This window comes from Wolffia australiana, chromosome 12 (genome assembly GCF_029677425.1).
Source record: "Wolffia australiana isolate 7733 chromosome 12, ASM2967742v1".
Taxonomy (NCBI): Eukaryota; Viridiplantae; Streptophyta; class Magnoliopsida; order Alismatales; family Araceae; genus Wolffia; species Wolffia australiana.
This window is the reverse complement of record NC_135846.1, coordinates 13,866,849-13,891,805: the sequence shown is the minus strand read 5'-3', so window position 1 is coordinate 13,891,805 and position 24,957 is coordinate 13,866,849. Positions and strand designations below refer to the sequence as shown.

General features: G+C 47.6%; 1 protein-coding gene across 2 annotated transcripts in view; it reads left to right on the top strand.

Annotated features, from left to right (window-relative positions):
- The first annotated feature begins 1,720 nt into the window (after window positions 1–1,720).
- The window catches only part of LOC144710218 (ARM repeat superfamily protein), a 117,395-nt gene continuing 94,158 nt past the window's right edge, over window positions 1,721–24,957 (top strand). Inside the window, exons 1-12 of one of the 2 annotated variants that reach the window (XM_078583923.1) lie at window positions 1,721–1,841; window positions 1,918–2,008; window positions 2,078–2,132; window positions 2,243–2,374; window positions 2,728–2,799; window positions 2,936–3,026; window positions 3,116–3,211; window positions 3,290–3,368; window positions 3,526–3,589; window positions 16,271–16,374; window positions 16,482–16,587; window positions 22,296–22,385. In XM_078583923.1, the coding sequence (XP_078440049.1) occupies window positions 1,808–1,841; window positions 1,918–2,008; window positions 2,078–2,132; window positions 2,243–2,374; window positions 2,728–2,799; window positions 2,936–3,026; window positions 3,116–3,211; window positions 3,290–3,368; window positions 3,526–3,589; window positions 16,271–16,374; window positions 16,482–16,587; window positions 22,296–22,385 (1,014 nt within the window). In that variant the 5' untranslated portion in view covers window positions 1,721–1,807. The remainder of the gene's footprint in view (window positions 1,842–1,917; window positions 2,009–2,077; window positions 2,133–2,242; window positions 2,375–2,727; window positions 2,800–2,935; window positions 3,027–3,115; window positions 3,212–3,289; window positions 3,369–3,525; window positions 3,590–16,270; window positions 16,375–16,481; window positions 16,588–22,295; window positions 22,386–24,957) is intronic. The other variant, XM_078583924.1, reaches the window with a different exon arrangement.

Here is a 24,957-nt window from a genome sequence, read left to right as displayed (position 1 = left end):
TTAATTAATATCGGATTGATTTAACCCAATCGATAGGTTGAGTCTCCAACACATGGGGTTGTAAGCTATAACTCGTGTTCTAGAAGTTACAAAGTAGTGTGTATCGAATCACTCATGGAACATGTTCATAATCCATTACCGTGTACGTATAATCCATCATCCACTTGACAACCCTTGGACGACTTCGGGTATGGTCAACTGTCAAACCCTAATCGGTCATCCGAGTTAGTACTGATGCGTTTGAAAATCATTGGAGAACTCTTCTCCGATATTTCACTAGCTTGACCAAGGACTTCATTACATCGTCTTCCTTAAGCTGTCACCTCTTATACCAAAGGTGGTCGATCCCATCTTGACCACTCAATCATCTTCGTGAACTTCTTGATATACCCGAACTAAGACCATTTAGAATCCCATAATCAGAGACTCGTTGGCCATAGTCAAAATACGACCGACTGTCCACAAGACGTATTTGGTGTCTCAGCTCTGAGGACCAATGACATAACTGTGATATGAATTAACCTGATTGACAATTCAGTATAATACCATTCAGGGATTTGTACGGATCAATTCAGTGAACTCTTTTCACCAAAGAGCACCCACTATCCATCCTTAGTGTCTCCACACTAATGGCTACAGGATCGACTATACTTATCATAAGAGTGAGCCTAGATAGTGTTATTCTATCCGGATACTTCGATGTCCTTCTTGCTGATCCTTCAGATATAAATGTTTAAAACAAATACTTAAAAACTAGTGATCTCCGTATTATGTTCTAATCATAATTTACTTGGTCCAATCATGTATTCATAGACTTCATTATAAGCATCACACATACATTATAATGAATATGTTGTATTAATGAACATGGAATGAGATGTGGAATGTGTGATTGGCTTGTCAGCCACATATATTTCCATCATATATGAGGTGAGTGGATAAGTGAGCATGTTCCATGTTCTATAAGTGAGTCGATGCACACTCGTGAGTTGATACGCATGAGGTGTAGAGTGGCACCCCATGAGTTGGAGACTCAACCTATTGATTGGGTTAATCAATCTTGATGATGATATAGTTAATAAATTTGTAAGTCCAATAAAAGTTATTGGGATGCTCGAGTTGTTAACTAGACAGATACATGGGCTTAAAGGGTCATACACAAATAGTTTTTTTTGACGATGGAAGATGTACTTAAGGTTTGGGGGTTTTGTGAAAAAATCTTCTTAATATAAACAGGGAAGGCCCTAAACAAAATTCACCCATATCAGAATTGTTTCGGGGCGTCCCCTTCTTCTTCCTTCTCCCACACCTCTTCTCTACTCCTGATGTGATTGGGTTGGCGTAACAACAATGGGATTAAACGGAGCTCAGCAATGACAAGGAGGAGATCCGACTTGCCTAGGACCGCATGGATACTTATAGAGGCTGCACACACAAGCAACTCCTCATGACTTATTTGAGGATCGAAGGAAACACGGATGCAATCCGTGTCGTGTCATGATCTGTGTTAAAGATCACGCCAAGCCACCCATGATAAGATAAACATGAAAAGACTATATTCATCAATTGTAATCCCTATTTGTCAATTTTCATACTATTTTTGGGAACTTTTGACCCAAAAGCCCCGTACAGGTGTCGGAGTGAAATGCCACGTCGATTTATCAAACAAATTCAAAAAAAAACTGAAAATTCCAGTTCTTGTTCTTCCTAATATAAAGCGCGGACAGCTTCCCGTCAGAACTGCTCCCCTGCGCGTACTACGGTAACTACCATTCTCTCCTGCGCGGGATCCTCCACAGCTCCTTCCATGGCCTCGTCGTCGCCATCGTTGCCTGCTGCAGGTAGTCTTTGATCTGCTGTATCTACTCCTCTCCAGTTGCTTTTCTCTCGTTCATGTTCGTTTTTCTCGTGTTCTAGACGCTGTGCAGTTGCTGGCGGCCTCTCTCAACGATGATTCTCCAGAAGTGAGGGATGCTGCCGTGGCTGCTCTTCAGGATATCGCTCCACTGTAATTCCGATGACGCTTAATCGATAACTTTGATGCGCTCGTTTATCGGCTTTGCTTTTGTTGCCGCAGGAATCCAATTCTAGTCTTAAACTGCTGTTCTGCTGTTTCGCGAGGTGGTCGTCGGGTTAGTGATTTAATTTTTAGGTTTTTTTTTTGAGGAAGGACAGGAGTTTGAAGATTTTTCCGTATTTTTGTGTTTAATTGCGGTCCTCGGCGTGCATTTGTGTTACGCAGAGATTTGGAAATATGGCCGGGATCTTCTCTGTGATGGCCTGCGCCGTCGGAGCAATGGACGCCAAGGATGTTAATGAGTCCTTCATCACGAATCTCGCTCGGATTGCAACTTCGGAGATAATAACTTCTAAGGTGGTTCTTCAACATGTGTTTGAAGCATTGTAACTCGTGTGATCAAAGCTCTGATAGGCTAAATGTGATCTATTCTTAATGTTGACTACAATCGTATGCTCCGTGTTCAAATTTCTTCTTCAAAGGTCACTAAGCCAATGGTATACTAATCCATCCAGCTTTTAAACGTTTCACTGTTCTTTCTACACAAAAAAAAGATTGATTGCTCTTTTATTTAATGATAAAGCTGGTGGAGAAGGCGAAACCAATGGTTGTTTGCTTTCTTCACCCATCAAACGAATGAAACTGAGGAAACATAAATGATTAGCTGAGTCGAAGTTTCGTATGTTTATACACCTCATTGGTTTTTGTAGGAGTTGAATGCGGAATGGCAAAGATCTGCATCCATCTTACTCGTTTCATTAGGTTCTCACGCGCCTGACCTGGTAAAAGTCACGTCTTCTTCTTTGGAATGTGGAAGAAACTGTTGCTCTTCATGGCTACAGCCAGATATCCTTTTACTTAACCTGATTTTCAAAGAAATAAATGTATCATGTTCTATTTATTTCTCTGAAATTGAAGATGATGGATGAAATTTTTCGCCACTTCTCTGGACCTAGTTCAGCCCTACCAGCAATGGTCCAAGTCCTTGCAGACTTTGCTTCAGACAAAGGTGAAGGTCGTTAGCAGCCGTCAAATAATTTGTCATCCATTCTGAGTCTGATACTGACTATCTTATCTCTACATTTATGCAATTTCAAGCGATGTTGTTCATTCCCCGTCTTAAGGATGTCCTTTCACGAGTATTACCGATTCTGGGTAGTGTACGAGACAGCCAGAGGCCAATCTTTGCGAACGGTATTTTTTATTTTAGGGCTCTAAGGTGTCTCTATGTTATAAAGTTGAAACTGATCGTTGTTTTATTTCATTTTTCAGCGATAAGATGTTGGTTTCAAGCTGCAGGGCAGTGTAGTGTCGATTTCCCATGTGATTGGCTGCACGATAGTGTGGTTATGTAAGTCGATGTTCTTGTACAATACAACTCTAGAACGACATATTCCTCCATTCCAGTCAGAACCATCGATGTGGTCAACTTTGTATTATTGCATAACATAATCTTTATGCAACATTGAACAACTTTGTATTTTTGATAAATCCTTTTAATGGTGCAGGTCATATCTGAATTCCGTTTTTGAACTTCTTTTAAAGGTGTGGGCGAGCTCTCGAGACACTAAGGTATTGCTTGCTGTGTACCTGCGACATTGACCAACAAGAAAACATGACCTGATATTTTCAATTTTGATTTGTACTCTCTTTCATTCAATAGAAACATGTCTCAAAATTCTTATTTTCTCTATCATTACAGAAAACATCAAAAAATTTATAAAAATAAAATTTTAATTTAATAAGTTTGCTCTTTGATATTGTTCAAGAAAAAAAAAAGTTTGCTCCTTGATATACTTTTCTGACTGGAGATGTGTTAGTAAGCATCTTATTTCTTGGCCATATTTTCTTTCTTTTAAATGGCCCACTTGACTTTCCTTTCTTCAATCTGAGTCAATTATTCTCAGGTGAGGGAAGAAGTGATTTGACTGGGCCAGGTGTTATAAGTGGATGATATGGCCCTTCCACATATATACATATGGAGGAGGAAGCGAACAAAAGGCATGCATGTGGACTGATGCCTTTGAGAAGCAATACGAGGAGGAGGGGCTCAAATTCTTGAGGAGGTGACTTCTTGAAATTCGGTTGCTGAGGTGATACAAAGAATCAGGAGATTTTTTGGCTTATTAGTGTCTGGCGTAGGGAGATCCTCCAACTCCAAAAGGAGATTAGGCTGATCCGGTTAATCCTCCAACTCCAGAAGTGATTTCATCATCGTCCTTATATTCTTTCCTAACGGTGATACCCGTTCTTGAACTCTTGATTCGAGGTTGCTAGTAATACTGCTTTGGGGAAAATAATTGAAGTTCTAGTCTCTGATCTGCTCTCCAATAGTCCTCTGTATAGAAGAGCATATCAGTGGCCCACATTTCTTGTCTTTTAGTCACTTATTCTGGTACGTAAAACCAGCTCAACTAGAAAATACAAACAATATGTTCTAATTTGAAACCACAAATAACTGGTAGTTTGTCTGGCGGCACTGGAAGGGATTCATCCATTGCCATCAACTTCAATTCAAGAACACAAACAAGATGTTCCTATTCGGAAACCATAAATCACTGCCTCATGGATGAGATGTTTCATAAGCTTCCCTTTCAATGTCACTTGAACATACTGATGCCAATGAAGACAGTTGAAGCTGTTGAAACACAATTCTGGAGAGGATACTGCCAATTGCCAACATCGAGGTAAGATTGAACAGTAGTGACCCCTGGAGGAATAGCTGTAGATGTAGTTGAGTCGTCAGATTCCATAGTAACTGGCCACTAGGGTCTACCTCAATTAGGCATAAAGAATGGATTGAGAAAGCAAGGCTGGCACATGGAAACCACTGTGGGGGAGCAGTGTAGGCATAGCGTGCAGAGTAGGTGCTTGGGGTGCCGTGTTCAATGTGAAGTCTGCAAAGTTGGTGTGTGGCTTGCGTGACGAATCCCAGTAGGTGAGGTTTGTCCACCAGGAAATACTGACTAGAGGAGATACGAGCACTGTTACCGCCACTGCCAAGAACTAGAATTGATGGCAAAAAAGAGCCACCCATGGGAAGAAACTGCTTGCCCCAGAATGTTTTAACCCGAATGATTGGCACCAAGATGCGTGCCAAGAATGATTGGCACCAAGATGTGCGCCAAGAACTGCAGAAAGAAAGACGTTTGAAGAGGGAACCAAGCTAGAAAGAATTCAAAAAAAAAAGAAGGTTGTTGACCCAGATAAGGGAGGGGGTTAAAACACGAGGTGAAAAATGTTTTAACATGACAAAGTGGTAACAACCCAAAGTTACATGTGAAGATAACTGAAGCTCTCCTCTTATCTGATTACACCTCGAGGGAACCATGAAGCCATGAGGCCCTCGACCTCGTGGGGGAACACATCCTTGCACACTTTACGCCCCTTAAATATTGTCTCATTGCGGTGTAGCCAAATTGCCTAGAACACTGTCATCGCTCGACCCCCCCTCCTCCCTCGACCCTCCTCCTAGGGCCCCCTTGCCTTAAGAACTCCCAAAAGTCTGAAATGTTGCCGTGTTGGGGACAGATAGATGATCAAAATGTAATTCGAAATTCAATGAGACAACAGGGAAAATGTTGCTCCATGAGTGCGTGGACGTCTGCCGATGCGGGGGAAGGGTGGCGAAAAGCTCCAGGGCAAGCTGTGCATGACGTTCAGTGTCCGTGGCACTCGGTCGATCTGGTAGCGTCCTCTGTGGGAGCAGCATTTGTCAGGGTCGCTCGCAAAGGTGTGCCACACACTGTCCACCTGAAATTTCAGGAGGAAGAGGTCTCAATGCGTCTGAGTCCAATCAAGGGTGCGCGACCACGGTTACCTGAGGATGACATCGGTGCTGAGGTTGGGAACCGGCAAGAGGGTGACTACTGCTGTGTACCCTTGGAGACCCACGGGGACGTTAGCGACTTGTGTGTTGCCATGGGTAATCTTGCTGTTGCCGTAACGGATCTGATAAGGAGGCGTACTGCTGAAGGAGAGCTCTAGTTGGCACGCGCGGTGGCGGCAAATGAAGTTGGCCATTGCGCCAACGTGGATGAGGACCCGTACTTCCCGCCCGCGGATGACCCCCTGGATCTGGAGGACACGGGGTGAAGTGAGACCCAAGGCAGCCAACGACTCCACTTGCACCGTAGTGAGCTAGGCGTCGTCGGCCGGCTCGTCATCTTCAGATGCCAAACCATCGAGTCGGGGGGGGGGACTATAGGATCCTCCGGATGATACATGATGATGTGGATGTAGAGGTCCTTGCGGCAGCCGTGTCCCGGGGAGAACCGCTTGTTGCACTGGAAGAAGAGGCCTTGTGTCCGACGGCGCAGAAACTCCTCCTCCGTGAGGTTCAAGTGGCATGCCGGTGGAGGTCTATCTCGCCTCCCATTTGGACCCCCAGGTGCGACGGGCAGAATCCAAGGAGGCGCTCCTTTGGGGGCTGGAATGGTTGCGCTGCTCAGCGGTCCCCGTGATCTTGCAGCTTAGCAAGGGTCTACTCTGCTTCGAAGGCAAAATCAATCAGTTCATCAGTAGTGCGGGGTCGGAGACGATTCACTTTGGCATGGAGGGCAGTGTGGAGAGCATGCATCGTCGTGTCTTCTGCGAGGGCTGGCAAGTATCTGACAAGCTCCATGAAGGGGGCCACCAACTCGTCCACGAACCTATTCTGCTGATGGTGGACGAGGTGGTGATACGCCTCCCGTGATTTGAGGCCAAAACGACGGTTGAGCTGTCACTTGAAATCAAGCCAGTCTTGAAAGCCCAAGCAATTGTTGATGCAGCAGAACTACGCTGATGCCATCTGTCTAAGTATGACGATGCGATGTGCAGGCGTTCTGCGTCATCCACCGGTACTGAGCAGAAGTAATGCACGAGGGCCAAAACCAGCGGTCCGGGTCCCCTTCCAAGAAGATGGGAGGTTCCACCATACGGTGTTGTGGGCGACCCTTGTCTGGAGGGCCATCCAGAAAGCCAGGGCGAGTTCGCTGGGGATGTCATAGTGGAGGTTGCCATGAAGAGTCTGACACCGCATCAAAATCAACCCTGTCATCTCCCAGCCCGAGCTCAGCCACGTGATCATGCCGCGGAAGCACAGGTGACAGCCAGCGAGATGCGTCGGCCAAGTGGCAATCTGATAGGGTTCCCGTGCTCTCGAGGGCATTTTCGGCATAATTACCTTTACGTTCCTTTAAATAGCACAGCCCTCCTTCGGGGGAGGGCAGACTGGAAGTAATATTGAGTGATTGTTTTCCCTTCTCTCCTCTCGTCTTGCCCAAGCTCTATCCTCCTCTACGGTCCCGTCTTCGTGACCGCCTCTCCCTCACCGCGTCTTCAGGCGGCTCGTCCCCGGCTGATCCCTACCTCCTCAGCTCAGCCCTTCCCCCCGACCATTCCCGTTCTTCTCTTACCCCCGGGAACCTCTCATCCTCTCCACTCTCCTTGGACGACAATCTTGAAATTGTATTACGATTTGGGGTGATTTACTTGCCCAAGATACGATTACGAAGCGGAATTGTTAGTGAGATACTACTCCTCATGGGCTAATGGGCTCTGTCCTATAAGCCCATTAGCCCTATTATCATTCTCTCTCTCTCTTAGGGTATATATACCCTCCTATGTACTCTCTTAGAGTTTATGTCATTACTTCCTCTCTCAATCAACCTCCTCCAACCCATTCTAGGGTTTGTCATGGTATCAGAGCCATTGTGCTCTTGATCCTCCTAGGGTTTGACATCACCCTCCTCTGGCTAGCGACCTTCTAGGGTTTGACATCATCCTCCGCTACCCAGTATCATCCTTCTAGGGTTTCTAGCGAAACCCTAGAAATCTCTCTGCAGCCCCGCTGTAGCACCGCCGGAGCACCCGCCGCAGCAGCGCCGCAGCACCGCCACAGCAGCACCGCAGCACCGCCACCGCAGCAGCGCCGCGGCACCGCCGCCGCAGCACCGCCGCAGCAGCAGCGCCGCAGCACCGCCGCAACAGCACCGCCGCAACAGCAGCGCCGCAGCAGCAGCGCCGCAGCAGCACCGCGGCAGCACCACCGCAGCAGCACCGCGGCAGTATCGCTGCAGCACCGCCGCAGCACCGTCGCAGCAGCACCGTAGCAGCACCATGCCGTTCACCGAGACCGACTTTCTGGAGAAGCCCCTGTCCTACAAGGTGGCCCATCCTCTTCCATCGGTCCCGGAGGTGACCCTCCTACGGGGACCGAATCTCCTTCAGTGGACTCGCTTTGTCGAGACCAACCTCAAGGCGCGTCAGCTCTTCAAGCATTGCACTGAAGAACCACTGACAGCCGAACATCCGCATCATGCAGCATGGGACGTTGAAGAACAGTTTATTCTCGGCTGGCTGTATACGTACACACTGTCCCCTGAGTTCTGCGACCGTTTTCCCCATCAGAAGACGGTGAAAGGCTTCTGGGACCAGGCGAAGTCCTTCTGTGGCAGGGAAAACAACTGGTGGCGCATTTATGCCCTTGCAGGTCAGGCCAACAGCCTTCGTCAGGGTTCGATGTCGATCTCCGACTATGCACTTGCTCACAAGAAGATGTGGGATGAAGTGGACTACTACCTGCCGACCGATGACCCGAAGTGCAAGACGTACCAGAACGTGCTTCTCCTGTGGATCATGGGCTTCCTCAGTGGCCTGAATCGCGATTACGATGACATTCGTCGTCGTGCCTTGCACCGCAAGGAAGGCCCTCCTACACTCGAGGATTTGGTGAAGGAGCTCCAAGAGGAGGAGAGCCACTTTCTTCTACATGGGACTCCCTCTTCAGCACCTCCGGGTGAGTCAACCGCGCTGCTGACCGGACCTGCACCAGCTGCCTCCTCGGCTGCCATTCTCTCTACGCCCACCTCCGAAGCCCGACCAGTTGGGACGACGATTTGCACGTATTGCGGCAAACCGGGCCACGGGAAGAACAAGTGCAAGAAAAGAATGATGGATTGGAGAAAGAAGAAGGAGGCCGCAGAAGGCAAGGCCATGTTGGCCCAGCCTGATTCGTCCTCCGCCAGTGCCTCCACTACGACCATGGACCAACTCCAGGCAGATTTGGCTCGTCTCCGTGACCAGATGGCTGCCATGCAGAACCAGTCCACGGCATATTTCGGTGGTTTTGGTGCGTTTCATCCTCCTCCTTCCTCAGATGAGTGGCACTGTGGTCATACGGCTTTCCACTCACCTGTCGTCTCGGATACTACCTGGGTACTTGATTCGGGGGCTACCGAGCACATGACCCCGCTCAATGACCGGTTTGTATCCTACGAGAGGCATAGTGGTGGCCGTACTGTCCTCACGATTGGGGGTGGACGTCTCCGTGTGGCCGGAATCGGGGCAGTCTATGTGGACGGCCTTGGTGTGGTCCACAACGTCCTGCATGTCCCCGACCTGCGGGCTGTCCTTATGTCTCCGCATCGTTTAGTCGATGCCGTCTCCTGTTCCTTTCATCTCCAGCCTGACGGGATGTTTCTGTCTGACAAGGTGTCCCAATGCTTCCTGGTGCACCGGACGCTTCGATCGGTGGCTGAGCAGCGTCGGGGACGTCTTCTGCTGGCACATCAGCGGTTTGGGCACCCGCCTTTCTCGACTTTACAGCGTCTTGTTCCGTTGTTGTGTTCTGAATTGGACCTTAAGACTTTGGTTTGTGAAGCTTGTCAGTTAGCCAAGCATCGTCGATCCTCGTTTACTCCATCCGTGTCTCACTCCTCGACCCCGCTGTTCAGAGTCCACAGTGATGTCTGGGGACCAGCCCCGCAGGCCAGCTTGAAGGGGCACCGTTACTTTCTCCTCTTTGTGGACGAAGCTACCTGCTATACGTGGGTCTACCTACTGACTGCGAAGTCAGAGGTTGCGCAGAACGTTCGCCATTTTTGCGCCATGGTGCAGACGCAGTTTGGTCGGGGCATCGAGCGTTTTCGTTCCGACAATGCACGGGACTTCTTCAACGCCGACCTCGACTCATACTTTGCCGACCGGGGCATCCTCCACGAGTCCTCTTGTGTGGCCACACCCGAGCAGAACGGCATGGCCGAACGCCGGATCGGATATATTACATCGACGGCTCGGACGTTGCTGTTGGACTCCAAGGCGTCGTGGCATTATTGGGGAGAATCGGTTTTGACGAGTACTCATCTCGTTAACCGTATCCCTACCCAGCTCCTAGAGTTCTCCAGCCCCTTGGACCGGATGAGTGTGGCCTCCCGAATGCTTCCTTGCCGACGGGACTTCTGCCTCGGATCTTCGGTTGCACCGCCTACGTACATGACATGTCTCCAGCACACACGAAGCTCGATTCTCGAGCTCTCCGGTGTGTGTTCGTGGGTTATTCTTCCCTCTAAAAAGGGTACCGGTGCTATCATCCGCCCTCTCGGCGTTTCTTCATCTCGGCAAACGTCACCTTTGCCGAGCATGAACCCTACTTTGGGGATTACTCTGCCTCATCCCGCCTTCCGTTGGATGAGGCTCCTTCGGCTCCTCCCTTGAGGCCATTTCCGATCGTGGAGCCCACTGCTCCAACGCCGCCATCCTCCCTCCATGATCTATCTCCCTTTGATTCCTCTCCGTCGTCCACCTCTCCTTCGCTTCCGGCCACCCGGCCCCCTCCTCCAGCTGCGGCAGCCCTGCCACTACCGTTGGTCTCTGTACCTTCTCCTGTGGCATCATCTTCTCCCGGTGAGTCACCCTTTTCACCTTCCGGTGAGTTGCCATACGTCTCTCCTCCCGCTGTTTTTCCCCATTCCACTCCCGGAGAACCCTCTTCCTCCGATGAGTCTCCTTCTACTCCTGGGGAGTTGTCTGTTGCTCCCCCCGGTGAGTCTCCCCCATCTATTTCTTCCGCTCATCCTCCGTCGGCCAATCCATCCCAACCTGCTGCCGAAGATGATGATCAGTTGGGATGGCCTATTGCCCTACGGAAAGGGCTCCGTCAGTGCACCCAGACACCCCTTTATCCTCTATCTCATTATATCTCCTTCCACCAGCTGAGTACTCCTTACCGGCTGTTTCTTACTTGCATCGAGTCGGGTCCCATTCCTCGCCGCTTAGCCGATGCTATCGCTTCTCCTCATTGGAAAGCGGCGATGGACGAGGAGATGCAGTCTCTACTCAAGAACCACACTTGGGACATCGTTCCACTCCCTCCTGGCAAGAGGGTGGTGGACTGCAAGTTGATACATGCCAAGAAGCATCATGCGGATGGTACTCTCGAACGCCTCAAGTCTCGTCTTGTGGGTCGGGGGTTCACTCAGTCCTATGGCGTGGACTACTTCGAGACGTTCTCTCCAGTGGCGAAGATGGAGACTGTCCGTCTTCTCTTGGCCCTTGCAGCGCACTTCCACTGGGCCATCCGCTAGTTCGACGTCAAGAACGCATTCTTGCACGGCGACTTGACGGAGGAGGTGTACATGCGATAGCCGCCGGGATACTCACTCGCCCCCCCCGGTCACGTGTGCCGCCTGCGGAAGTCCCTTTATGGACTCAAGCAGTCCCCGCGCATGTGGTTTGGTCGGTTCTCCTCAGTTTTGAAGACCGAAGGGTACACTCAGAGCAATGGAGATGCTTCCCTGTTCTTCCGTCACAGCCCGACCGGTGTCTCCATTCTTGCCGTGTACGTCGACGACATCCTTATCACGGGATCTGATGCTGCCGAAGCCGTCCGCCTCGGCACCGCTTTGGCTAAGGAGTTTGAGATCAAGGCCCTCAGCCTTCTCAGATACTTCCTTGGCCTGGAGGTAGCCTACTCCCCTCGTGGGATATTTGTCTCGCAACAGAAGTACGCCGTCGACCTGCTGGCCCTAACAGGTATGACCGACTGTGCGCCGGTGAGCACTCCCATTGATCCCAACGTGAAGTTGGGCAAAGGGGAGGATTCGCTGCTGACGAATTCCCACCGGTATCAGCAGCTGGTGGGGAAGCTGCTCTACTTGACGCACACTTGGCCCGACATCGCCTTCTCTGTCAACCTGCTCAGCCAGTTTATGCACTTCCCACGGGAAATTCACCGTCAGGCCGCCAACCGAGTACTTGCGTACCTGAAGGGTTGCCCCGGAAAGGGCTTGCTCGAGGCACGGACCGGACAGTAAAGGTTTACACCGATGCTGACTTTGGCGGCTCCGTTGTGGATTATCGATCTACCACGGGCTACTGCACGTTTGTCTTTGGCAGCCTCGTCAGCTGGAAGAGCAGCAAGCAGGACAAAGTGTCCCGCTCCAGTGCCGAAGCCGAGTACCGCGCCCTCGCCGATGGGGCCTCTGAAGGCCAGTGGATCTACGGCATCCTTCACGATCTCCGCGTGGAGTATGCTGGCCCGATTCACTTCTACTGCGACAACAAGTCGACGATTGCGTTGGCCAAGAACCCTGGACAGCAGGGACGCATCAAGCACATGGAGCGCAATCGCTTTTTTTTCAAGGAGCGAATGGACGAAGGGATCTTTGACCTGGATTTTGTTGCCTCCACTGACCAGGCCGCGGACGTCCTCACCAAGGGACTATCCCACCCTCTGCTTCAACGTGCTGTGTCCAAGCTAGGCATGGACGACATCCATACTTCTCTTGGGGGGGGTTGTTAGTGAGATACTACTCCTCATGGGCTAATGGGCCCTGTCCTATAAGCCCATTAGCCCTATTATCATTCTCTCTCTCTCTTAGGGTATATATACCCTCCTATGTACTCTCTTAGTGTTTATGTCATTACTTCCTCTCTCAATCAACCTCCTCCAACCCATTCTAGGGTTTGTCTGGAATCAAATCACAATCGCCTCCCTCGGCCTGGGCGATCCAGCGGGCACGGCGTTGGCCAGTGGAGCCTCATGTCGACCCGCTCGAAAAGGGTGCGGGGGTTCCCGAAGGGTCGAGCCTGGCGAGAACCCCGCCTTGTTCTTCCTCGTTCCAGCGAAGGGCCTCCCGACTGAGCATGGTAGGCCAGAGCGGTCCGGTCCTCGTCCCAGCAAAGGGCCTCCCAGCCGAGCCCAGGCAGCGGTAAGCCTGAGTGGCCCGGCCCGCCCGGTTGAGTGCCGGGCCTGCCCCAAAGCTGGTTGGGCTTGACTGGAAATGGGGTGGCCTCCCTGGGAATGGGAAAGGGCCCATCTCACAAGGCTGCGATGGAGGGCCAGGGTCACAGGGCCCCTTTCCCCTGTGTCGGCGGCCTGTTAGGGTTTGCTGGCGTGGGGAGGGTAACCCACCTGCGTGGGCTGACAGGACCTGCGGCAGAGGGGGCGAGTGAGGAGCCTGAACTGGCGATGGGGAGGCGGCGGCGGCAAGAGAAGAGGGTGACAGCAGCCCATCCCCCTTGTCTTTGTTGTCGGAGAAGGAGTCGGTCGCGACCAAGTCCTCCGTGACAGGAGACAGCTGGAACTTGTCGTCGCGAGCTGCTACAGTGTGGGCGGTGGTCGCTTCGCATGAGGGATCGATGGCGGACGGGAGCACTGACAACAGTGCTGTTACTGGTGTGCCGACAAGAGCATCTGCACCTGAGAGGCGAGCGGCGCGACGTGGCGCTCGAAGGCATCAGCGATGGCCTTGGCCAGTGCGTTGTCTCTTTCGGAGAAGGGCGAGTGCTCCGGCTTGGCTTCCATGAGGGAGGCCGGGAAGGCTTGGCTCTGATACCAAATTGATACATTTCCGTGCCGGGGACGGATTGATGATCGCAATGTAATTCCAAATTCATTGAGACAAGTTCAAATATGCCAATGTAGCGTCAACACTAGAAGAGAGAGGGGGAAGGAGACAAAGGGTAAAAGAAGTTCCCGGGGTGGAGAGGAAGGAAATGGGAATCACGAGGATCTTGGTGATGGTTTGCCGGAGCGCAGCCATGGTCTCGGCCAGAGAGGTAGGACGCCAACCTGCAAGCCAGGTAGGGCAAGGTCACAACCCAGACGAGAGGGAAGAGATAACAGAGAAAGGAGACAAAACTTGCTGTGTGATTTCCTGCCCAAGCTGCCTTGAGAGAGCCCTTTAAGTAGGAGATGTTGAGGGCTGGGCCTCTAAGTAGGAGAGAGGCCTTTATGTAGGTAATAGGCCCTGATCGAGCCTTCCTCTTAACATATACTCGCTGCTGGATCATTTCAAGGACCCCCTCTGACGTCTCGTCCACCGCTAACTGTGCTTGGGTGGCCTGGATTGAGCGGGCACTTGAAGAATAAATGGTGCAGTCTTTGTCGCCACTTGCGCATAAAGTGCGTGCCGTGGAGATATCAGGATATATCCTCTTCCGGAAGATGTGTGTCACCCGTATCTTGCGTAGTAAGAGCCATCCTAAGATCTTAAACTTTGGTGGAACCTTAGGTGCCAAATGGTCCGACATGCCTGGATAGTTGATTGGTCCTCATTTCCCTAACAGGTCCTCGTGTAGGCCTTCCAAACAGAAAAGGGAGCACCTGTCCAAATCCATCTGTCCTGTTATCCATGGCTTGGCCAGCACTGAATCAAGTCTTGTTGGATGCCCGAGAAATCTGCCACCCTCTAGTGTGACAGGGCACTGTCTACCCTTGGATTCCATGTGTTTTCCCAACACTACCCCACTGTGGCATTGGGGCATCTGGCCAGCAGCATAGAGCTGAGAGAATGTCTCGCATAAAGGGCCATCCAAAGACCACTGGTCCCTCCAAAAGCGAAATAGGGAATCGTCTCCTAGTCTGACCGAAGAAGCTCTGATACCATGAAGAAGTTTGTATTCCGGAGAAGACAGAACTCAAGGGGAAAGAAGCTTAACACCATGATCCATTAGGTTTAGCTACATGGAGTTTATAGGAAGAATACTTCTTCCTCTTAAAAAAAAGAGAATCGTAATGAGCTTATATAATGGGCCTATTGTACAAGAGGACATAACTTTAGAAAACTGCTGCGTTTAACACAAGCTGGTGGAACTATCCTGGGTGCAAGTTGTTTGTTTGATCGCCTTGCGGAAGAACCTCTTCCATCAGAGGACCTGCTCGATGAAACCTAGAAATCTAAAGAATCTCTCCTCCATCAGTGGCTCCTTGGAACTATGGTGTCTGAGAATGATTTTTTGAGGAAATTAAAGATCACCCAAAATCAATGACCCTCAAAATGCCACTGATCATTAAGTACAAGCAAGGCATAAAGTGCCACCACTCTCTCTGGCTGTGGCCCTTAAAACCGTAAAGAGGCAAGACTAGACACTTCATGTACAACACAGTCCAGCGGTGACCACATTCCTATGCAACCATATTTCCCAGAGCACGGGGAATGGCTGACTTGGGCCTTCTCACCCCTGGAATGTATCGTCCTTTATAGAGTCCTAGGTATCTTTCGAGAAGATATCACCCTGTGTTTGGCTGGTGACCCACACTGCTTGGGCAAACGGGCATTCAAGGAATGGATGGTGCAGTCTTCTTTGTCTCCTACACACATAATACATTCTGCAGAGGCTTTCAGGAGCCACCTCTTCCTTAGGACCTGGGCCGCTTGTCTTCGTTGAAAGCAGCCAACCAAAGAACCATACCTTCAGGGGAATCTTTTGTTTCCATATGGCGCAGCATGTGCGGATGGTCCATCATTCCCCCACAATGTCTTAGTCTGAACTTTGTGCAAGTATCCCGGACAGAGAAGGATGTGCTAATCTACTATTGTGCCTGATATGGTGGGTAATTTCCTTAGAATGAACTCAGCCAGAGAAATGCAGAATGAGACGCCAAGAGCTCTGCAGATCAATGAAATGAGTGTCGTATATATGAGTTGAAACGCGGTTTAGGCCAGGCAGGGTGAAGCTACTGTTATGACATTGATCTAAAAGCTGAAGGCAATTTGCTAGGTCATAATTGTTGGGCATGGCTTTAAGAGAACTCCCTCGTCCTTAGTGACAACGCCTTTTCCCTCTCTTTTCCTGCCTTGGCCTTTTTATATGTATACAAGTATAAATCACCATGTGTGAGAGGAAGTTATTAGTTACTTCTGGGACTCTCCTCCCACAGGCGGACCTGTCTCCTCTGTTCAGCCTTAGTGTTTAATTACGATTTTTGTCTACTTTTTGCATATTTAAGATGTTGCAATGACTATCATCTTTGTGTATGAGACATCGTAAAAGCGATGTAAACTTGTACATTATGTGTTATTTGTGGCATTTCTTTCTTTGCGATGATGTCCCCACAGGTTTTGATTTAAATTTGGTTGGAAATTTATTTTTTGAAATCGAGTTTCAGTTTTTCTAGAATCCTTCTTCTCTATATTTTTTGTATGATCATTAGTGTATTTCTCTTTTGTTACTTGATTTTACATCATGTTGGTCAATTTTTAACAGGTTCGGCTATCAACTCTGGAGGCTTTGGGACAAATGGTTGGTCTTATTTCACGTTCCCAACTCAAGACGGCTTTGCCAAGGCTTATCCAACATACCTTGGACCTGTAAGAAAAGTCTTTTCTATTTCACATTTTTTATGAGCCTTGAGTTTTGTCCGGTGTATCTTTGCAAAGTGCTGACCAATTATACTCTGGTTTTTTTTTTGATCTAGATATAAGAGAGACCAGGAAATTGCTTTCAGTACCACCTGTAGCTTGCATTTTATTCTCAAAGCCTCCCTATTGACCGACACTGGACCACCTTTGCTTGATTTTGAGGTTAATGTTGAGTTGTATCTTTTACTATTTATTAATCTTCTCATTTCTGTGCAAAGCATATTTTTATCTTTATTGTATTTTGATATGATCAAGAAAACAAAATCAAAAAATGTGACCTTCTTGTGTCTTCGTGAGAGAAGATCTAATCAGTTCGATACAATGCGTAGTAGAACGAGAGAATTATACGAAGTTGGTGCAATGTAGCTTCAACGGAAATGAATTCAAGATACCAGGAACCAGGATTGAGAGATCCTTTCTTCTGGATGCAAGCTTCTCCTGTTCTCCAGCCTCTCCCGTGCTCCAGACGGGACCCCAACAACTTCTTGGAAATTCGTAGCTGTAGGTCTCTCCCTGTCTTTATTTATAGGGTTTTTGGACCTCTTATTCCTCTTGAGCTGACATGGACCTGATTCTTTAAATCGCCTTCTTTTATATTTCCTTGAGAAGAACATATCATATTTCCACCCTTATGCGTTATGTTGCCAAATGGTCCACCATTGGTTGCATCAAATGAGCTCTAAAGGTGGCCCAACCTTGTAACCCCTATATAATGGTGTTTAAATCACTAATGAACTATCCTTTGTGCAACATCACTTAGGGCAGTGATGATTTCTCTCTGTTACGGTTCTGGCAGCCTAGGGTTGAGGGAGGAATCCTGAGATGGTTTCTGATAGTATCCCTAGTTGTAAATAGGGCAAGTTTGTCTTGCCAGCCTGTCAACGAAGACAAGTTAATTTTATCGTTAATTTTACTATTATTAACGATCATACTTATTTATCATATCAGACGGGTCTACAATTTTGGGGTGACCTTAATTTCGTTTTTTTTTAAAATTTATAGGTATGCCGTAAAACTATCGTAATTTTGTATTTTTGGTCTGATTTGTTGTCCTCCTCCTTGCGTTCACCAGCCACCTGTCCTGTTTAGGGTTTGACACGAGATCGGTGATCAACCTGATGCTACTAAAATAAATGAACGGTTAATGCGCCAGATGACCAAAAAGGCCCCTCTTCACCCCCTTCTAAACCAGTATGCCACAAGTGATTCCATGTCTAAATATTGTTGTCTTTTGAGGCCATCCTTTCCTTAACACCACCTCGTTGTGATGCTGCCGGATTGCCCACAGCACTGCAAGAAGCCTTCCCCATTTCATCTTTCTGTTGGATCTGCCTTCCCTAACAGAATCCTAGAAGGCCTCATCAGGAGAGACATCCACCCTAGGATCTGTTGCGATGCCCATATCACCTGGACTAACTGACACCCAAAGAAGAGATGAGAACTGTCTTCCTCGCGTCTTGTCCACATTATGCATTCTGCCGAAGCTTCTGAGAAAATTCTCTTTCGGATGGCTTGTGTCACTAGTCTCCGACTGATCAACGACCAGCCAAAAATCTGCACCTTTATGGGAGCTTTCTGCTGCCACAAAAAACCACATGTGGTGGTAGATACTCCCCTCTGATCTTCATGAAGACATCATTGACAGAAAAGGAGTTGCAATGCCTCTTGTATATCACTCAAAGGTCTAAGATTTGTGAGTGCCTATTGCATGCCCATCAATTCTTTAACCCTCTGCTTCAACAAAGCCCCTTCCAAAATTGGGTTCGATGCTCCATTCCAACGCTCTCTGATTGTGATGTGCGGATTCCGTGCAAAGGTGTAAAGTCTTGGAAACTCCACTTGTAGTGTACCTCTAGCCAACCAATAAACTGGCCATTATCGAATAATGGAACCATCTCCTAGTCTGGCAATCGAAAATTCCCCGGTGCAGGGGAAGATTTGTCTCATGCCATCCCTAACTTGAATTGCATGCCTTGCCCAGTCCGGTTCAGAGTCATAATTGTCCTTCAGAGTGTTGAGAACAGATCCATCTCTGACCATATAATTCTTTCCACCCATTTTGTCAACAGTGCCAAATGTCTGAATTATAGATGGAGAAAACCCAACCCCCATGATTCACAGGTCTGCCCACTACATCCCAAGAGACCAAGGACATCCCCTTGTTATTCCTAGATCCATTTCCTCTCCAAGAAAACCTCCTAATCAAGTCTTCAAGATGCTTTCCAACCCCATACGCATCTTAGAGAGCTGGTGGCGGTGGTCCTGCAATCAAGAAATGACGCCACTATTTGATGTTCCACGCGTTTATCATCCACACTGATCAACCAAGCCTCACGCACTAGCTCGGGCAACAAGAGATCCAATGTGAGTATCATCATTTACCCTCTAAACTGATGGGGTACCATTTCTCCATTCAATACAAGGCAGGCAGCTCAAACCAGGTGGCCAATGCACTTCCACACCAACCATCACCATCAGACATGACATTGCACGCCGTCTCACTCTCCACTTGGGGTGACATGGCACAAATATGACACAAAGTAGAATGAGGTCCAGGACTGCAGGAAATAATACAAAGGTTACTCGAGGCGCCCAGCAGTCACGAAAATATACCCTGATTCAGGAAATCTTGATGCACGCAGCTCGTTTGGTCATACTGGCAGCATCCTCGATCATTTGTCGAATCTTGACAGAAGTGCATGATGGCATCATGGGGGGACACTGGGGTTTCCTCAAAACATACAAGGGGGTTGCCACACAATTCTATTGGCATGGTATGAAAAGCAACATCAAGACACATCAAAGGGTGTTTTCAATGTCAATGATTCAAGGCGTCCTCTCTCTCTCCGGTGGGACTCTTGCAACCCCTACCCATACCCCAACAAATTCAGGACGACATTTTGATGGACTCTAGAGAAGAACTTCCCATGTCGAGGGGCGTGGATCACGTTCCGGTCGTCGTCGATCATCTCGGTAAGTACGCCCACTTCATTGGTTTGCACAACCTGTTTTCTGCCAGAGAAGTAGCCTATAAATTTGCAACAGAGATCATGAAGCTACATGGCATGCCACACACGATTGTGCCTGAACGCGGCAGTGTTTTTTTTGAGCCACTTCTGGACAGAACCTCAAAAGCTACACGGCACAAAATTGAAACATAGTTTGGCATATCATAAGGAAACTGGCAGACAGACTGAAGCCATCAACTGGTTCCTTGATTCCTATTTTTTCTGCTTTGCGGGAGACCAACTACAGAAGTGAAGTACCTGGCTGCGCTGGGAAGAGCTAAGCTACAACGCGTCCTACCAAGCCTCCATCAAAATGTCACCATTCAAGGCTGTGTAAGGATGAGACCTGCCGATGCTTCTGCGCTACGTTAGCCCACAACGCCTTTGGAAGACTTGGATAATCTTCTCCAAGAATGCGACCAAACTACTCCGTCAACACCTGGAGAGCGCACATGCAGTTATGATACTCTGCGCTGATAGCCACCGTCATCATGTTGAGTTCCAAAAAGGTGACACTGTGTTCCTGAAGTTCAAGCCCTACTGCATGAAGTTCCTCTCTGGCACACTGAACAAAAAAATTGGCAGCCAAATACTTCAGCCCTTACCTCATCACCCACTGCATCGGACCGGTGGTATACTGCCTTGACTTACCAGCTGAAGTGCATATTCACCCAGTGTTTCATATGTTGTAGCAGAAGTGCACTGGGGGACCGTGTGCAAAAACCTATTCTGGTGGGCCTTTCCACTGAGAAGGAATGGAAGGTCACCCCCTTGCAGATTACAGCATTCCGACCTTCTGCCCAAGGCCTTCAGGTTCTCATGCACTGGAAGGGGCTCCCTGACTTAGAGGCAACGCGGAATTTGCCGAGCTGTTGAGACAACAATTCCCGGCTTTTCAGTTTGAGGAAAAACTGGTTGCATTAGGGTGGAGTCATGATGAGATACACAATCACATCTTTGAACGTCGACCCCGGCCCATGCAGAAGGGCAACAGGTCAACCCAGATAGGCCCAATAGAGGGCCTACTTAAGAAGTTGATCGGAAAAGAGGAAAGGGCTTTCGACGCCTATTAAGTGCTATCATACATTTGTTGTCTCTGGCCCTCTCCTAGTCTCCTCCACAAGCACATGATGCTGCCTGCTCGACGGCATCCTGCATTCCTCCAGCCCTCCTCTCTCTCTCTCTCTTTCTCTTCTGATCTTATTCTGAACAATTATCGAGACCCGAAGTGAACATATCATATCTTTGATTGAAGAATAATTATGTTACCAATAGAGGAACTTAGCATTACTCAATGCATCTGTGAAGCCTTTGGATTAAGAATCGCATTGCCAAATTGTAGGTGTCTTGTAACCATCCATTTCAACTCTTTTGTGATCGAAAATCTGCTTCCAACATTGATCATGATTTTTTTGGAGCATTATCTCACCTAGCATATTGAGGTGGATCACAACTCCAACAAAGATATGCCCCTCATCTCAGCATTGCACCAATATCTTCACTGAGGGCCTGGTGGCTGCAAGGTTTCATGAGTTGTGTGACTAGCTGGGTCTAGATAACATCCACTCTCTGCTCGATGATGAATGTCGAATGGACCTTATTATTTTATTTCAAGAAGCCTATCATAGGATTACTTATTGGCTTTGGGTAATGGTTCTTCCCATTAGTTAACTCATCACCCTCTCTTGTTAAATGTAGTGAACCAAACCCTAGTAAAAGATCAAAGAAGCCAAGGGTTCTTTGTACCCAGATTAGGGGATGGAGCGTGTTTTCGCTGTTGGCTTGATGACTGGTGAACAAGAGGTCCGATATGGGAAGCTTTCCCCCGACTATTCGCATTGGCTAGGAGCTCACAAGCCTCAGTGAAAGACTGTTGGGACGGCACATGGAATCCAATCTTGCATGATGCATTGTCTGAACAGAGATTGGAAGATCTCCTGAATATGCAATAGACCGTAGTGGATCTACTGCCCGTCAATGGGATAAGGGACAGCTGGTTATGGAGGCGAGTCCAGTAGTCAGTTCGTGAAGTGTATAAACAGATCCGGGGGAGTACGACAGAAGATGCAGAGATTATCCGTACGTGTAGATGCCTATGGAAGCAGAAGGTACCATTGAAAGGGCGAATTGCTGGCTGGCTGCTTATTAGACGTCGAGTTATGACACGTACTCTCTGAAGGCACATGTTCTCGGACACACCAATCGCGTGTTCCATGTGTGGCGTTGGAGAGGAAGACTGTTCTCACCTGTTTTTTGAGTGTCCTTTTGCGTATGCCATTTGGAGAGCACAGCAGCTGGGAGGGGGGGACGTGACGGCAGATGATGCATGCTGGAAGGGTGGGTAGAGGACGGTCGAGCTGGGGAAGGGTCCTTGCGGTGCTTTGGACGTTGTGACTACACTGCAACGAGGTGGTATTTGAGGGAAAGGTTGCGTCGCTGGAATTGGTGCTACATGATCTGGAGAAATGTATAGCCTACTGGTTCAGTAAGACATAAAGGAGGGAAAAAGGGCCAGGCGGGCCGGGCGTGTACTATGTCATGATCAAATATATCAATTGTAATTTTGGGTTGACCATCGAGTTCGGGTGGTCTTCCACCTTTTCATTATAAAAAAAGTAAAAGATCAAAGAAAATTTTCGACGTCTGTTCTCTCTCTCACCACCTCAGTTTCCAGCTAACAATTTTTGGTGATGTCTCCTCCGCTGAAGATAGTTTTCTTCAAATACTCAGAAGTTTGTATGTTTTAGTGGTCTTTGACTTTTTTACTTACCTATTTGAACTTTTACTGAATGCTTTGGGTCAAATTATTGTGTTGCAATGAAACAGTATATTCGAACTCAAAGTGCAACTTACCTTTTATAGGGTCTTTTACGGATACTCAGCGCACTTATTCCCTTGGCTAGTATCTATGACTCAAAAGAAAAAAATTCTGATTTCTCAGTTAAACTAAGGGTATGTATTTCCATTTAAGTCAATCAATTTTTAATTTTTATGCATGCAAAAGGGTTCCTTGATGTTTCTTTGGATACTAGCAGAATTACAAGTGGAGAAAGAGCTGAGATGGTGGTAAGGTTGCAAGAGGAGGCCCACTACCCGAGAGGAGTGCGACACCAAGGGAAAACCTAGGATAAAGGGAGGATATGAGAATACACAAGAATATACTTGATTGGATCATTACAAATGGGTGATTACATGTCTTTATATAGGGTCAAGGGAGACATGGCATAGGGATATTTCATATGGGATATTGGGAGATGAGATTCGGAGAGATACGATAGATAGGCCTAGTGATACAATTAGGCTCGTTAGGCCCTCACAGTTTCCATATTCTATAATTTAAAATTTGGCAGTTGCAACTTTGTTAAGCTTCTTTCTGTTAGGATCCCTTGAATGTAATATGGTATTTCAATGCAGAAAACTCCAAAATTTTTAATGGCAGGATAATTGGAAGAGGTCAAAAAGCTCTCTACACTGCTGGACCTTTTTGCAAGCCTTTTGGAACTTCACTTGAATGTACTTTCTATTTCACTTTTTGAGTGACTTCTCTATGTGAATGAAGCCACTTCAGAAGTCTCTTCTCTAATGTATTTCAGGGGTATTTAGTTCCCAGACACTCAGCACAAAATTAGGTTGTCTTTTTCTTTCTGAAACCCTAAATGTGGAGCCTCGCTTCTGGTCTGTTATGCTCCAGCAGAGCTGTCTAGGTATCAGAGCCATGGCATGAATGCCTCTGGCTCAACTTATGACTGCCTTACCCTGTTGATCATTGTCAGCCTCCACCCAGAGGCTGGTGTCACTAGGAAGAAGAAATTCCTGGTAGGTGTGAATGCCGTGTATGAATGTTTTCTTTATGACAAGGTGGAAAGAAGACTACACCAATTAAAGGCGATGGAGGATTGCTGCTTCTGAAGGATAGAGATCACCAGTGCTTCTTAGCCGATGGTCGTCTCCAGAGCCAAGGGAATCAGAGGAGCAAGCAGAAGAGAATGTTAATGACTGGAACACCCCTCCATTTAATTTTTGAAATGTTTATTTCTCTCCTCGTTTGTCTGCATTGATGTTACAACTTTGGTGTGTGAGGGCGTCCACTGACAGAACACTATAGAGCTGCTTTGAGCAATGTTGGTGAACCTACTTAAATTCCATTCTATTGTGTGCACAGTGTACTTTGGGGGCCCACACTTATCTCTACCCTTGCAGGTGCACAATAGTTTACAATTTTTATCGATGAGTGTACACGTTACACGTGTACCTATTAAAGGCAAAGTCAGAAGTCAGCCAAACACTGAAGAAGTTCTGGGAGATGATTCAGACTCAATTTGGGGTTACCATAAAAAGTTTCAGATCTGAGATGATTATTTTGAGCAGAGGGTTATCATTTTTGAATCGTTATGTGTGAGCGCACCTCAACTAAATAGACTCAATGAGGAGACATTGGTTATAATGTGTCAGCTGATAGGACACTATTAATCCACCAAGATGACCTAAATTCTTTCAAAAACAAATGTCCCCATATTCTACTAGGGCGAGGCCATTCTGGTGAGTTGACACATTATAACCGCATCTCATCAAGGACTCTCACATATGTTAGCTATTAGATCCAAAAAGACTCTTCCACGAGGGAAAGTCCTATTTGATCTAATAGGGCTATGAGGGAAGGTCTCCACATTTTTTGTCACTTTCCTGTTTTACCTTTTCAAAGCTCCTTACTACTTGGGAGCCTATGTATGACTCCCAATATACTACCTTCCTATTTGATCCTTCATTGATAATTTTTCTCCTTCTCTAAGTTCTCTTCTTGTTGTGAGAATTTTTTAATAGTCTTTTCCTTAGGCTGAATGGCTGCACAAGTTGGTTCTATGAACGTAGCTGCACAAGTGAGCCCTCTTGCTGCTAGAAAATATTTTCGCCATTTCCACCAAATCATTTATAGTAGCGTAAAATAGTCTGGTACAGAGCGAGAGAAGTACCTTCTTGTGGTTTATTTATGGGTATGAACTTAGCTGTGCCAGTGGGTACTACAGGGCCTATATCCAGATTCTCTGCTAGAATTTTGTTGACTGGCTCCATCAACTCATAATTATAAATGGGGCTTAGTAAGGCACCAAGCCAGAAAAGTACCTTCGTTCTGTTTTTGGGTGATTTTGAACTAAACACTTTATCTTTTCTTATCCAAGTTTGTACAGTTCTTTTTATTAGTTCTGTTGTAACTTCATTTTGATCACTTCTTTATTTTTTTTTGTAGTTTTTAAAGTTAGTGAACTTGGACTAGAATAAAACTGTATGTATTTCTTTTGAAAGAAGCGATGAAGATCACCCATGATCGGTGATCCTCTTGGTTGGGTATTTTTATGTGCAGTGAATACTCATTAGACTGATACTGATGAGGTATCAAATTGGAATTCAAGAGGAACCTTCTTGAGCAATATTTCCCAAAATAAAAAATCAGCAAGAACAGAGATAAATGTATTGTTGGAATTGCAGTTCGTTGAATCCAGACTGACATGTGAGGTGGTGAAGTCTC